Genomic DNA, 14313 nt, shown 5'->3' with positions numbered 1-14313 from the left:
CAAACAGAACCTAAAGTGCTACACCATGGACGCTCGCCGCTCGGTCCTTTGTTTGAGGATACTGACGCTCGTATCTAACTAGTAATCGTATGGGCCGGACCAAAATTTCGGATGCAGCCCAACATAGCTAGTTTTCGCTGAAGCTTCTGGCCCAACATGGCCCGATCGCCGCCGGCGAGCGGGTCTTTTCTGCTCGTACTTGCACCATTGGTCCATTGCCCTAAATCCTAACCAGAATCAAACGGTCCAAACCCCAAGCCCCTCCTCGCCTCCTCGGCCACGCATGGGGAACGCGCGGCGCCCCGCCGCTGACTCGGCGGCGGCGTCGGACCGGGAGGTCGGATTTGCGAAGCTACATGGCGAGTGCTTCGAGTACTACATGCAGACCTACTCCATCGTTCTAGGTCGCCATAGCCGCCGTCGCAGCAAGGGCCCCGTCGCCGCCCCGCCGGAGGCCGACGACGGCGTCGACGTGGACCTCGGCGCCCTCGGAGCAGGCATGAACGTCTCCCGCCGCCACGCGCGCATTTTCTACGACTTCCTGCGCCGCCGTTTCGCGCTTGAGGTGCTTGGTAAGAACGGCTGCCTCGTCGAGGGCGTGCACCACGTCCCCGGGTCCGCCCCCGTCAAGCTCGACTCCCAGGACCTCCTCCAGATGGGGGACACCAAGTTCTACTTCCTCCTCCCCTCCCGCTCCGTCTTCGACGCCGGCATCACGCGCCGGTCATCCGCCGTTCAGCGCGCGATCCCGCCGCCTCCGTCTGATGATGACGAGGATGAGGATGAACATGAAGAGGCCGTGGCAGCGGCGAAGCGTCGGAGGGACGGTTATAACGGTACTGAATTCTTGCATTTTTTTTATCTCTGTTGGGTTTGAATATTTGCTACTTGTCTGATTGTACGTTGAATCTGTTTTTGGGAATTGGGATTGCATTAACAAGTTCAACTGATTAGTGAAATACTGAAATGATAATTACTTCTCTTCTCAATGTACATTGAATTTGCCTTTTGAGAATTGGGATTACATCATCAAGTTCATTTGATTGGTGATGAACCCATTCTTCATGCTTTTGCTATAATTTTTCCTGTATATTCCAATGAAATGGGTGATACATCATGCAATGAATTTGGTGGTAATAGCTCTTTATTTGTTTATTGTATTTATGTTGTTATGTATTCTTCGCTACTGTTTCTTGATTATTTCCGGGTTTGAGTTGTTACACTTATGCTTGCCAATTGGATGGTGAGAGTGTATCACCTAGTGGTGTTACATCTTTTTCATTGAATGTGTGGCAATCCTAAGTTTAATTGATGAGATGATGCTCTTGTAGCAGTGGATGTGCAAGACACGGGGGAGAAAATGAGGGATTAATGTGCAGTAGTTCAGGATTGCTCGAGTTTTGTTAATAATCATCTGTTAACTGTTATTGCCAGTTCTTTGCCTGGACATTGGTTTGTGTTGCAGCAATTGTAGGAGGTGACTAGCGTCATTTGCATCTTTTTATGCTAGTGAAATTACTGTTCCTGCCAGATCAAGGATTTGAAGTTCTTGTTGAAACTTTACACCAATGTTTTGAAGTCGTCTAGTCAAACCCAGCCGTATAGCTACTGACCAGTCGACTATTCGCGATTAGTTGTCGACCAGACCGACTAATTGAGCCTAATGCAAGGAAAGCACAGCAGCAAGACGAGCTCATCTTTTTGGTGCTTGATACCAGCTGATACACAAGAGGTAGGCCTAAACGACGAACCTTGAAGATGGCAGGCGTCGCCTGGGGGGCAGCAGTGCAGCACGGCCGGCCACCTAGAACTTGTGGACGGCACTGCAGCTGTGCGGCAGCAGGGCTGTTGCCTGGAACTGGATCTTGTGGCCGGCAGACCGGCAGCAGCACTGTGGCAGCACGGCCGGCCGGCTAGAATCTGCGGGTGGCACTGTAGCTGTGCGGCAGCACGGGCGGCTCTATGCGATGCGTTCTTGTGCGACTGTAGCTGGCTGCCTAGTTTGGCGACCCTAAAAGGCCACAATAGCAGCCTATGATCCCACATATGAGTAGAAATGGTAGCCCAGAGCCCACAAAAGCAGCACCCATAAATCTCAAAAGCCCATCTAAAAAACACATATTCAATCTGGTCGTCTCACACAAAATTGGACGATTAACCATGATTAGTCGTCGACTAATCGGACGACTAGAATTCTGGTCGGTCTAATCGCTTCGGTGGGTCTAGTGATCTAGTCGGGTTCAAGTTAACGATTAGTCCGACTAATTGCGGTTAGCTGGACTACTTGAAAACACAACTTTACACCTCATTGCAAACTTAATGGTGACAGCAATGTAGTATGTATTTTGCATGTTCGGATCTTTCTGTCACTTCACTTTGTGTATGGTATTATCCAACATTACCAGTATATTTCCCAGCTCTATACTTCTGTTGCATGCTTTTCAAGACATATCATGTCCTTAGGCTAAGCACAATAAGGTTTGTAGGTTCGCAGGACTATGTTTTTTTGGCATTCCACTAAACCTGTATATGATTCTTAGGTTTTCTATTTGTCTGCTAAGAGCAGTTGCCAAAACTCTTGTTCTTTTGTTTGAAGTTTCCTAACTTATCTATAATTTTTTGGTCTTAGTTGCATGATGAATTTTGTCTGTATTTCTGGTCTACTGACAGGATAGCAAGTTGCCTTCTTAGGAGGCGTTCCAGGGACTAAAGTTTAGTCCGTGTCACATCGGATGTTTCAATGTCTATTATGAGTATTAAATATAGTCTAATTATAAAACTAATTACACAGCTGAAGACTAAATGACGAGACAAATTCATTAGGTTCGTCTTATCGTTCAATCCTCATATGTGTAATTAGTTTTGTAATTAGAATATATTTAATACTTCTAATTCTAATTAGCATTCAAACATCTGATGTGACAGGGACTAAAATTTATTCAGGGGAACCAAACAGGGCCTTAATGCATCTCTCTTAGATCCTAGTTCCTGAACATGTACAAAATTGATTTTTTAACAATAATTTTGAACTGTGCTGTTGGTGGGGCTAATGTATACGTTTCTCACCATTTTTTTATTTTAAATAGTATCTGAATTGAGAGCTATGTTTGATCTGGAAGATTGAAACATTGTTAGAATGCAAACACAGATAGCTTTCTGTTGCCTGCAGTGTAAAATATTTCATTATAGATCGTTAAGAGCATCAGTGCATACTAAGTATCATGAAATGGTCAGTTTATATTACTATATATATTGCATTATTAGTACTTTACTACTTGGTCCATCACATTTAGTAGAATTTCAGGCTTTTTCCATGGAACCTGTGTGCACTCATAATTTTCATATATAATATCTTCAAAAGTGTTATCAAAATAATTTGAGCATGTTGAAGACAACTATTTTATTACGCTGCAGGATCAAAATCTTACAGGGAAGCAGATGATCAACTATTGCTTCAGTTGGAAGAGAAAGATGTCATCTCATCTGCTGCTACTATCTTGTCTGATCTCTGTGGACCTCAGGAATGGATTTCTATAAACAAGCTTCATGAAGTGGTAAGGAAGTTCTTTCTCATGGAGAAGTATCACTAGATGCTATTTATTTGCTGTCACCCTTGTTATAGCTAAACTCTTATTCTTATGGTTGCTTCCGTTCCCTGTACCTTAGCATTATGATAGCCTGAGCGTAACCCTTACCCCTCTACTTCCTTCCTTCGACAAAATAAATTATGGTGCCCACATACACCCCTTTTGGTGTCTATGCTAAGGGTATCTATAGATTATAAAATTCCAGTTGAAAAGAACCTTACATGGGATGATCTAATGAGGATTGACCTGATGATCCAAGTAGAGCCAAGAACTAATCTGCTGATACAAATTTGTTTGTATAGCAATCATGGAGTACCAGATAGTTTCACTACCACTTGCAGTTGAGACTGTTTGAAGCAGGCTTGCACTCTTAGACCTTAACTGTGTGGCAGTCCCTTCCTCTTTATTCTGCTCCTTCAGAATTCAGATATGTCTGCTCGAGCATATGTATTTCAGTTCGCTGATAATGGAAATGGGCCGACTTTGGTTTCGGGGAAAAAAGATAGTACTTTCTGTCCCAAATTGTAGCTGACTTTAACTTGCCCTAAGTCAAACTTGTCTAACTTTTACAAACATTATAGAAAAATGCACCAACATTTACAACATAGGATTTGTTTCATCTAATTGTCTATGAAATGTGTGAGGATAGTGCATTTATTTTTCTCTCTCGAACTGAACTGCCCGTCATTTCATCATCATTAAGAAAGAAGATTGGAAATACAAAACTAGGGGTACAGAACCCCCACCCCCACTAATGTAAGCTAGATAACAAGAAGATAAACAAATTAACGACCAACATGACCACAACTAGATGGGCAAGGGCAGAGCAGGCCTAGGGAGGAGCTCCTGCAGCCTAGATGCTCCAGCCAAATACCACATACGACCTTCTCTTGACACTGAAAGCGGCACAGCCTGAACATTAGGACGATTCCCCTCGAAGACACAAGCATTACAATGTTTCCAAAGCTCCCAGCGGCACAGCCTGAACATTAGGACGATTCCCCTCGAAGACACAAGCATTACGATGTTTCCAAAGCTTCCAGGACACTAAAATAACTAAATAATTTGTATTTGTGGATGTTAGCATACATTTACAAAAATGGTCTTTTTTAATAAAATGTGGTTGGTGTAATCTTCTAGAAGCCGGTAGTTGCCACCAGTACTAATAGTTCTGGGCACAACGAGTGGCTCATGATCAAAAGGACCATTTGGTGCGCTGCTCTATATTATGTGCTTGGCAGTTCCTTGTTGCAGTTATTGTTTAAAACTTCTTGAGGCATGGGTCCTAATCAGATTTCCTGTAGCTCGTTCTATATTACTATTCCTTTCATGTTTAATTGTTTATTACTATATCCTTGTGTTTGTTTCTAACAGATCTTTATGTTGTATTAGATGTTTGATAAGTACGGCGGTATGTGGCACCACAGCAGGGTGCGAAAATACCTGACATCCGAAGACTTTGCGGAGGCTGAAACTGACGGCAGGCTATGGCATGGACTTGCGTTGCTGCTGAGAAAGTACCCTGAGCATTTCGTGATCAACATTAGGAAAGGTGGGGGCTTGATCACTGAGTTCGTCTCTTTGGTCTCGCTACAGTCTTGAGAATTTCTCAAAACACACTGCAGCAAGGCGGTGGTGTTGTATAGCTCCGAGTATTCTTTTGCTACCTTTTGTAAAAAAAAGAGTTAGGGTAAAAGGGATTTGTGCTTAAGTATTTGGCTATTAGCCAAGTTATAAGAGTGAGGCTATACAACAGTGGTATCTTATTAATCTTGAGAAGCTTTTTTATTGTTATTTTTACTCATGTCCCACATTCTTTGGACTCTCGTGTGTAGAGTGAGGATGGGATTTACGGCGTTTCCGCAATCTAGGGAGCCAAAACGAAGAAAGCTACATAATAACTAGGAGAAGGGGAGGGCAACAAATGAATGAACGGGAGGAAATCAGGCAAGGCAGGGGCGCCCGCTAGGCCTCACATAAATGGGCAGCCCGGCAAAGGAGGGCAGCCTCGCTCGGACGGAGATGGTCGGTCCGGTCCCCCTCTGCACACCTATGGAGATGGATGGTCATGGATGGATGATTGATGCCCTGCGCAAGCAAGCAAGCGGGCGGCATCAATGGCGTGTGTTCAATGCAGCGCAACAGGCACCCCACCAGCGTCCGCAACCCCCCCAACCACCCTTCCAAATTTCTGGTTGGCGCGACAACGACGACCTGCCAAAGTTAACGCCTGCTCTGCTGCATCTGCTTGGTACGGGTGGCGGCAGCCCAAAACCGCATTCCCACTCCCACGTGCGTACGTACTAGAGTAGCAACAATCCCTATTGCTCAGACGCCTGAAATCTCGGGCATCATCTGTAGGCGTCCGCCCGTGACGACATGGCAAGAAAGAAGATTGAACGCTGTTCGAGTGAAGGACGCGACGACCACCATATCCTATAATCCTATTTATACTATTAAATTATAATACAACACTCATGTCACCCAAGTCTTTATCGAGTGTGACTCTCGACAAATAAGTCTCGTTAAACTGTACATCGGCAACGACTTCTTGGTCGAATACCTTTTATCTTACCGAGTGCGTGTCAACTGAGACTCGACAAATAAAAGTCGCCGTCACGCCACTAAGTGATCGTGACGGAGCCTTTGTCGAGTGTCCTACTAGACTAGTGCTCGACAAAAAAGCCCCTCGTGGGCCCTTCGCTAGTCTCGACAAAGATTGCTTGTTTGCCGAGTGCCTCGACCATATCACTCGGCAAAGAAGCTTTACCGGTGAATTATAAAAGTGTTTCTATAATTATCAGATTTAGTTCGTTTAATTGAATGTCTTCGGATAATTCAGATTTAAACTGTAAGTCACTCGAGAAATGGAAAACGATGAATTCAAAAATAATATTCATGTTATTTAGAACAAGTTACGACCTATTTCAGTAGCAGACCAGAATTTTCGAGCACCATGCTTACGAAACAAGACCGTAAACTTTTCATCCATTTGTTTTAAAATTGTATAAAGCACAAACAAATTCAGAAAATCATAAAATTTGTCGACATGTCATGATTTCATATGTACAGACTCTGGTAAAAGTTTGAAAATGTTTCGTGAAAGTTATCACATATTATGTGTAGAAACCTAGCTCCACTTCACATGAAACCATAAAATTTCAATGTAGACCGGCTAGGTTTCTACATATAGTGTGTGGCAACTTTCACGAAATAGTATCAAATTTTTATCAGTCTCTACATATGATATCATGACATATTGATAAGTTTCATAATTTTCTAACATTATTTGTGTTTTATACCATTTTAAAACAACCAGATCAAAGTTCACGGTCATGTTTTGTGAGAATGGTGTTCGAAAATTTCGGTCTGTTACTGAAATAGGCTGTAACTTGTGCTAAATAACATGAATATCATTTTTGAATTCACTGTTTTCTATTTTTCGAGTGACTTGCAGTTCAAATTTGAATTATCCAAAGATGAAATTCAATTAAACGAACTAAATCTGATAGTTATAGCAAACACTTTTATAATTGCGCCAAAATTTAACATATAGGTCTATATACTGTAGAAACACACCACAAAAAGTTTGGGAAAAAAGAAAAAAATAAATATATTTTGCCGAGTGCCAAGGAAAGACATTTGGCAAAATATAGGTTTCCCGAGTGTTTGCCAGATAACACTCGGCAAAGAAGATATTTTGCCGACTGTCAACGTCTGACACTCGACGAAGTTAACGGCTGTCAACTATAGACGACTATTGACGGCCCTTTGCCGGAGGTCACGTTTCGATGATGGTTTGACACTCGGTAAAACCTTATTTGCCGTGTGTCTTTCTACACCGAGTGTTTCGCCCTCGATAAACAAGGTTAGTGCCGAGGATCTTATTTCGCCAAGAGTGGCACTTAACAAAGAATGTTTTATCGAGGGCGAAACACTCTAAATTTTAGAGGACGCTTTAGAGTTCCTTACTGGAGGGATAAAGGACATGACCGTCCCCTACATTTAGAGTACAAGACCCTTTACAGTCTCCTGCTGGAGACAACCTAATCCTACTATATAGGGGTAACAATGAGCTCTAAATTTTACACTATAAGATTTAAGAATTTGATCGGATTATGATCGGGTCCTATTTATATATTTTTTTGAACTGCAAATTATTTAGTGTTCTATCATTTTGTAAAAAAACATTTGGATCACGATCCATTACCACCCCTAACTATATATATTCAACACTTTGTACGGTTTAGACCCATCAACAAAATTGGTCATTTGAACATAGTAGTGCTATTCATTTGCTCGTGGAGAAACGAGACACGATTACATGCATGGCGGACATGAACTGGAGGCGTCCCAAGCAGGCCATGAGCTATAGCTAGCTAGGTACTCAAGTTTAGGCATGTGACGGATCTTGGCGTTGGTCTGGACAAAAGACCAAACGCTGTGTTTCCACCGAGGAGTCCTGTACGCCTGCGAGAGCTACCGCCTTCTGCACTGCACTGCACTGCATGTCCGTCGGCTGCGACGAACGTGCCGGTGCTGGCCGGCTGCGCTGGGCCGTGAGTGGCTTGGCGGCGTTGCTGTTGATCATTGGCATTGGCCGATGACGGATCAGTCTACTCTGCAGTCGTCGCTTGTTGTGGGATATCATACAAGGACTAGTTTAAGAATTTCATTTTTTCAAAAAATTTCTATTTTTTCAAAAGAAAATAAACTAATTTATCTTAGAAAAATTAAAACCCCTTAAAAAATGAGGTTAACAAACTAGCCCTAAATAACGTTTCCTTTCTTAGGAAATCCAAGGAGACCCACACTAGCTTATGGGTGCATAGAATTATGTAAGGAGGTTGTATGTGTGGTGAAAAATCGGTCACTAATTATAATTTATATTATAACCCATTTTTGAAACATGGACCTGTGCATTTGCGCTTCATAATCACGTCACACTACGCGGCTCTGCCCCTTGCTTTCTTTATTTTCCAGCTCTTTTAGGCTTTGTTTGGATACTATAATATTTATCCAATCCACGCATATTAAGATAAATTATGGTGTAAATTAAACTAATATATATATTTTAAATCAATTTAATATATATAGATTGAGATAAATACTAGAGTAACCAAACAAAGTCTGAATAAATCATTGTGTGAGTTTTCTACCATTTCAATCGACCAATCCTTTTGCAATTCTTCGTCCTCCGTGTTTCCATAGTCTGTTCACTTGCTTGATCTCCGATGTTGCACTTTTATTAGTCCAAATGGGGATGACAATAAGGAATTCCCCTTCGAGTTTTAGCTCCCCATTCCCGTCCTCGAGAAGAAAAAAAAATTCTTGTGGGAATCCCCACGAACGCTTGCATGGGATATTTCTTCCTCATCCATGTTCCCCGCGGGGATAAATTCTCGTCGGGATCTCCGTCTCCGCTTAAATTATAATTAGAACGTACTTCATATGTTATTAATGCAAAACATTGTTAATTATACACATTGCCGGATGTAAGAAATCATTATGTGTACATCAAGATAAACATATTTGTACAATGAGTGATTTCTTGACGAGGTAATTATTTATTTTTATAATTAATTATTACGTGAAAACATCGTCACATGTAATTTTAACGGGTCCCTGCGGAGAATGGAGATGGGAATGCTTCCCCATCCTCGTCCCTGTTTACCTGTCGAGGGAGAACTTTTCTATGTTTACATCTCCACAGGGAAGAAACTTCCCCATCCCTATCCCTAAGTACTAGTTTGGGAGCTAAAAATAACAGAGGGGATTGGAAGGGCTAAAATCTTCTTATTATTCAAAATTAAATAAGAAGGAGATTTTAGTCCCCCAATCTCTCCCGGTTTTGTGGCTCCCAAACTAGACCTAATGGAAGAATTTCCAGCGGGGAATCAGGGATCGGGCCCATTGCCATCTCTAGTCCAAAATGGTTGTGGTCCTTCTGTAATGTTCAACTAGAATCTTTGACCAATGGTTTAGGTGACCTTGATATAAGGCATGTTTGACATAGCTGATGCTGGTTGGAAAAGCCGCTTATCTTAGAAGCCTGTGAAAAACAGATGCTATTGTTGGAAAAGCAACTTAACCCGAGGAAAGGTTGCCGGTTCGGCCCACATGTTTTGGTTGGCTCCAATCTCAATTTGTCCCCTTGCTAATTTTTTGAAGCCTTGTGTTCTTGAGTTCTTCCATTCTCTTGAGGATTTGTGGAGAACCTTTGAGTTCTTGTGTTTCGGGTGATGTTGGGATTTGTTGGTGGCTGAGGTATACTCTTAGGATCACTTATCACACCCTGTTGGTGCAGTTTGTGGTTGTGATCTTAGCTAGTCTAGTTTTGAGTTCGTTCTAGAAAACCCCCAACAAAACCCCAATCATGTTCGTATTTTTAGATCTGCGGTTGATTCACAAGTCCGTTTGAGCTCAAAATATGTGAATACCTTGGAAACATATTTGTCTAGGTGTGTGTAGAATTTCATTTCGATCAGAGTTCATTTGGTTCAGTTTCGCATATAAGAATAGGTATTCGTGCTGTTGAAATTAGCACTTGTTCGCGACACAGTTTTGGATCAATTCAGACATTTTGAAATCATGAGATCACTGGTTTGCTGATATGATTTTGGTTTGAGCACTTTCTTTATCTCGATTGAAGTGAAGTGCTCAAATTCAGTTTTTAGCAACAAATTTTGATCGGCTCCCATTCACCCCCTATGGTCGCCTCACCGGTCATTCAATTCGTATCAGAGCCGATTAAGGATTTCTCTTCCCTAATCGGTTCGAAATCCATGAAGGCAACATTGAATGTGGTGTCGACAAGCCACCGTTCTTCGACAGGACCAACCAACCATACCGGAAGGTTCACATGTCTGTGTTTTCCAAATTATTGGGTATCGAGTTTGGAAAATTTGGCTCGTTGTTGCGTTCAATGCTGCAAGTGAACGAATCACTCCAATTCAAGTGGAGTTTCATGATTCGAACAATAAAGCTCGCAACACTTTGTTCTCGTGCCTCTAGCTGGGTCAGTTTGAGCGAGTCGGACATTTGTCTACGGCTCACGAGATCTGGTCCACCCTCGAGAAATTCCAGGAGCGCAATGATCATGCGAAGACCAGAATCTTTAAGATACATCGGCAAGCTTGATACAACAAATAGACTACCTTGTCTTTGGTCATATCAATGTCCGAACTCGACAAAGACATCACAATAATGGTATACTAGAATAAAATAAGAGTGAGATGAGTACGAGGTGGTAGAGAAATATGAAGTGTGAGATATGTGAATGAGTTCAAATACTCCTCTGTTTATAGACCTGTTTTTTTGATTTTTTTTAATTTATGAAATTTAAAATGACACGAAATAGAAAATGTCTCGTGTAAACGGGCAGATGGTACCATTCTAGTGGTGGAGTCGGTATCGACCATAAAGGCGATCAGTGATATACAATTTCGCTATCAAAGGGAGTCACGCCGAGTAGGGGTATAATCGAATTGGATACGGACGGATAATGCTTGTACCATATTTGTTTTCATATTTTTTATTTGGATATAGATATTATGGAGTTGTGTCGGATGAGATTTGAATAGATACCGATATTTTAAATATCCAAATTTAATTATACTGATATAGATATAAATCGGAGATATAGATATAAATCAGATACGATGAGGTACTGAATACTCTTACTCAGACTCGAATACAGATTGGATCTCAGACACAGATCAAATTCGAATACACATACATAATATCTACATCGGTAACGGGGGAGAGAGAGAGAGGGGGAGGGAAAAGACATGTGACATGCCAATAGGCGAAGTGTCTTGTATGTGGCAGGTGTAATGCACAGACATGCAAACTGGCAAATACTAGGATGGAAACAGAGTCCAGGACGTGTGTCAACGACAGTGCCTTGAAAGCATGAACGTATTGTCAACACTCAAGAGAGAGAGAGAGAGAAGGGCTTGAGACGAAAACAAGTTTGTAAAAAAAAAAAACTGGCAATGGCCAACCACTCCATTGGCTACTTTAATTGAAGAAGAGATCGGGCTTGTAGGTACAAGAATTTAAGGACAACAAGAGAAGAGGGCACTTTATGCAACCATTACAGATCGGGTTCTATTTGTTTTTTTAACGATTTAGCGCTAGCTTTTCATTTGTTTTTGTTTGTCATTAAAGACGCATTAGTGCACTTCATCAAGACTTGAATAGGCTGCTGGTGGGATAGTGGGCCATTTCCATCCATGTTGATTGATCTGGCAGTTTTTTTACCCTTGGATTAAAAACCTCAACAATAATGCTAATTAAAATACCTGAATAATTTTATTAAACCGCGCTGGAAAATTGTGGAAAACTGGCATTGCCATGTGCAGAATCAAGAACCGTGAAACCAAGTTCATGACTACTAGTCTACTACCCTGGGGCCACAAAAAAAAAGATGCCAGGACTTGATAATATCTACAGTTGAAGTTGAAGAGCACCAAGCAAGTGCAGAAAAAAAAAAGCTGGATTAATCCAACCATCACCATACTGCTACTAACTGTGAGTCATGGCTACAAACAAGCAGTTTTAGGGCAGGATGAACTCTTCGTCGAATCTGTCCCCCAAATGAACGAATCACGAATATCCCTTCCATCGACAACGAAACGACACGACCAGCTAGACAAGCAAAACCATGGATCCAGGGCGGCGAGCGCTAGCTAGAGGTGGCAGGTGAGGCAGTTGCAGGTGCGCGGGGTGAAGGAGCAGACGCCGAAGGGGCGGTTGGGGATGTTGCAGTTGATGGCGTAGCAGCAGGGCGCCGGGATGCACATCCCGTGCGGGCCCCCGCAGCAGGTGCACACCGCGCACACCTGGAACCGCCCCACCAGCCGCCGCCCGCGCCAGCGCTCCATGCCGCCGTCCAAGAACGTCTTCCTCAGCCGCGGCGTCCACGCCGCCGCCGAATCCGTCGCATTGCCGCCGCCGGTACCAGCCTGCAGTTATTAGCTCATCACACCAAAGGAAGGGGAAGAAAACCGATCCCCACACAGGCGTGAAGGAGAGAGAGAGAGAGATAGGGAGGGAGGGAGCCGTACCTGTTGTGACAAGGCTGGAGGAGCTGGTGCGGCGAGGACGGAGGAGAAGTGGAGGAGGAGGAAGAGGAGGAGGAGGAGGAGAGGGATGGTGGGTGGCCGTGGCGATGAGGAACAGGAAGCCATCTCGTCGTGGCAGGGTGCGCAGACTGTGCAAAGTTGGAGGGAGGAAGCGGGGTTTTGTGGCGAGGCGTGGCATTTATTCGCGCCGAGTCGACCAGAAGCAGACCAGTGCAGTGTGCAGTAGGCCAGCAGCCAGCTGCCAGCTGCGAGCAGGAAGGGGATGCGATGCGATGATGCAGTGCACCGCTGCAGTGGACGTACAGCCGTGTGCTGTGACTCTCTGAGAGCATCTCAAAGTAACCAATACAACTTCCTCTATGACGGTGCTAATTGGTCCACCGGATCATGTATGTTACCGTGTAAAATATTACTGATACCATTCGCTTGAGCTTGCAGTTGCAGCAGCTAGTTTTTTTTTGTCTACGAGGGAAACACTATAGACGCAGTACAGTAGCCACTACCGGAACTGAATAATTTACCGAATGCCGCATATAAATAAGACTCGTAAACTGCGACAGCGTATTATGCCGTGCACTCGGTAAAGTCTTTTACGAGTACTATCTGGTACTCGACAAAGAAAAGTCCTTGTGAGACGACACCTGACGGTAACAAAGACTTTGCTGAATGCCTGCTAGCCTCGCACTTGGCAAAGAAAAGCTTCGGTAGGCCCTACGACAACCTCTGTGTCTAGAGCCACAAACCGGCACTCGGCAAAACGAGATTCTTTGCCGAGTGCCTATCTGCCTGGCACTCGTCAAATGGAGCACCACTGGACCCCTTTGCCAGTCTCTTTGCCGAGTGTACTTGTCACAGAGGTTTTATTAGGTTTCTACACATAGTGCGTCACAACTTTCTCGAAACATTCTCAAATTTTTAACACAACCTCTACATATGATATCATGACATGTGGACAAGTTTCATGATTTTCTGACTAGCGTAAATAATTGTCACCACCATCGCCCCGACCGTCACCACCATCGCCCCGACCGCGGTAAATAATTGTTTTGTATTAAATTTGGATTGGATGTGATTAAATGTGATTAAATTTGGATTGGATTGGATGTGATTAAATGTGATTAAATTTGGATTGGATTAAATTTGGATGCGATTAAATGTGATTAAATTTGGATGTGATTAAATGTGATTAAATTTGGATTGGATACCGATTAAATGTGATTCACGGCCATAGTGCCATTTGTATATCTGTGTGTCGGCCATCGTGCTAATACTTTTTGTTAGGGGCCTTCGTCTTCCGAAGGTCCTCAAAAACATGATTAACAATGTTTTCCAAGTGTAATATATGTACAGGAACCTTCGGACTCGGGATGAAGCTATACACAATATGAAAAGCATGGTCGGCCGAAGGTTGAACCAGCTCCGAAGCTACGCGCAAGGAAGTTTGGCTCAGCGGTAGAAAAAGGAACTGACTTAAAGGGGAAAAGGCTATCTAGTCCTCGTTGGATTGTCCTTAAGTCAATAGTAAACATAAAGGGCATGAATGTAATTTTACACAGGCTGCGTTCTGTGCCTATAAATAGATGAACAGTACCCTCGTACTATTCACGCTGACTTGTATTCGCTCGTGCGCCACACTT

General features: G+C 43.1%; 2 protein-coding genes across 3 annotated transcripts; one reads left to right on the top strand and one right to left on the bottom strand.

The window, feature by feature from the left end:
* Positions 1–220: 220 nt before the first annotated feature.
* Positions 221–6129, top strand: LOC100274561 (uncharacterized). 2 transcript variants are annotated; one of them, NM_001148916.1, is made up of 4 exons: positions 285–836; positions 3415–3554; positions 4980–5139; positions 5423–6129. In NM_001148916.1, the coding sequence occupies exons 1-4, from the start codon at positions 380–382 to the stop codon at positions 5425–5427; spliced, it is 762 nt and encodes a 253-aa protein (NP_001142388.1). In that variant the 5' UTR covers positions 285–379; the 3' UTR covers positions 5428–6129. The 2 variants fall into 2 exon arrangements, with proteins under 2 accessions (XP_008676889.1, NP_001142388.1); XM_008678667.2 differs by lacking the exon at positions 5423–6129 and having other exon boundaries at positions 221–836; positions 4980–5387.
* Positions 6130–12027: 5898 nt separating this feature from the next.
* Positions 12028–12822, bottom strand: LOC100276375 (uncharacterized). Its single transcript, NM_001371566.1, has 2 exons — positions 12659–12822; positions 12028–12556 (listed from the first exon to the last, which is right to left on the bottom strand). The coding sequence occupies exons 1-2, from the start codon at positions 12779–12781 to the stop codon at positions 12281–12283; spliced, it is 399 nt and encodes a 132-aa protein (NP_001358495.1). The 5' UTR covers positions 12782–12822; the 3' UTR covers positions 12028–12280.
* Positions 12823–14313: the final 1491 nt, after the last annotated feature.

The sequence above is a fragment of the Zea mays genome, chromosome 4 (assembly GCF_902167145.1).
Source record: "Zea mays cultivar B73 chromosome 4, Zm-B73-REFERENCE-NAM-5.0, whole genome shotgun sequence".
Taxonomy (NCBI): domain Eukaryota; kingdom Viridiplantae; phylum Streptophyta; class Magnoliopsida; order Poales; family Poaceae; genus Zea; species Zea mays.
The sequence above is the reverse complement of the archived record's forward strand: the minus strand, read 5'-3'. Positions and strand labels throughout refer to the sequence as shown.

Bases quoted from the DNA above. Each gene is read 5' to 3' on its own strand.
- LOC100274561 (XM_008678667.2), top strand. From the start codon at position 284: ATGGGGAACGCGCGGCGCCCCGCCGCTGACTCGGCGGCGGCGTCGGAC. The intron at 837-3,414 runs GTACTGAATTCT...ATTACGCTGCAG, and splicing joins TCGGAGGGACGGTTATAACG to GATCAAAATCTTACAGGGAA. The intron at 3,555-4,979 runs GTAAGGAAGTTC...ATGTTGTATTAG, and splicing joins TAAACAAGCTTCATGAAGTG to ATGTTTGATAAGTACGGCGG.
- LOC100276375 (NM_001371566.1), bottom strand. From the start codon at position 12,781: ATGGCTTCCTGTTCCTCATCGCCACGGCCACCCACCATCCCTCTCCTC. The intron at 12,557-12,658 runs GTACGGCTCCCT...TAATAACTGCAG, and splicing joins CTCCAGCCTTGTCACAACAG to GCTGGTACCGGCGGCGGCAA.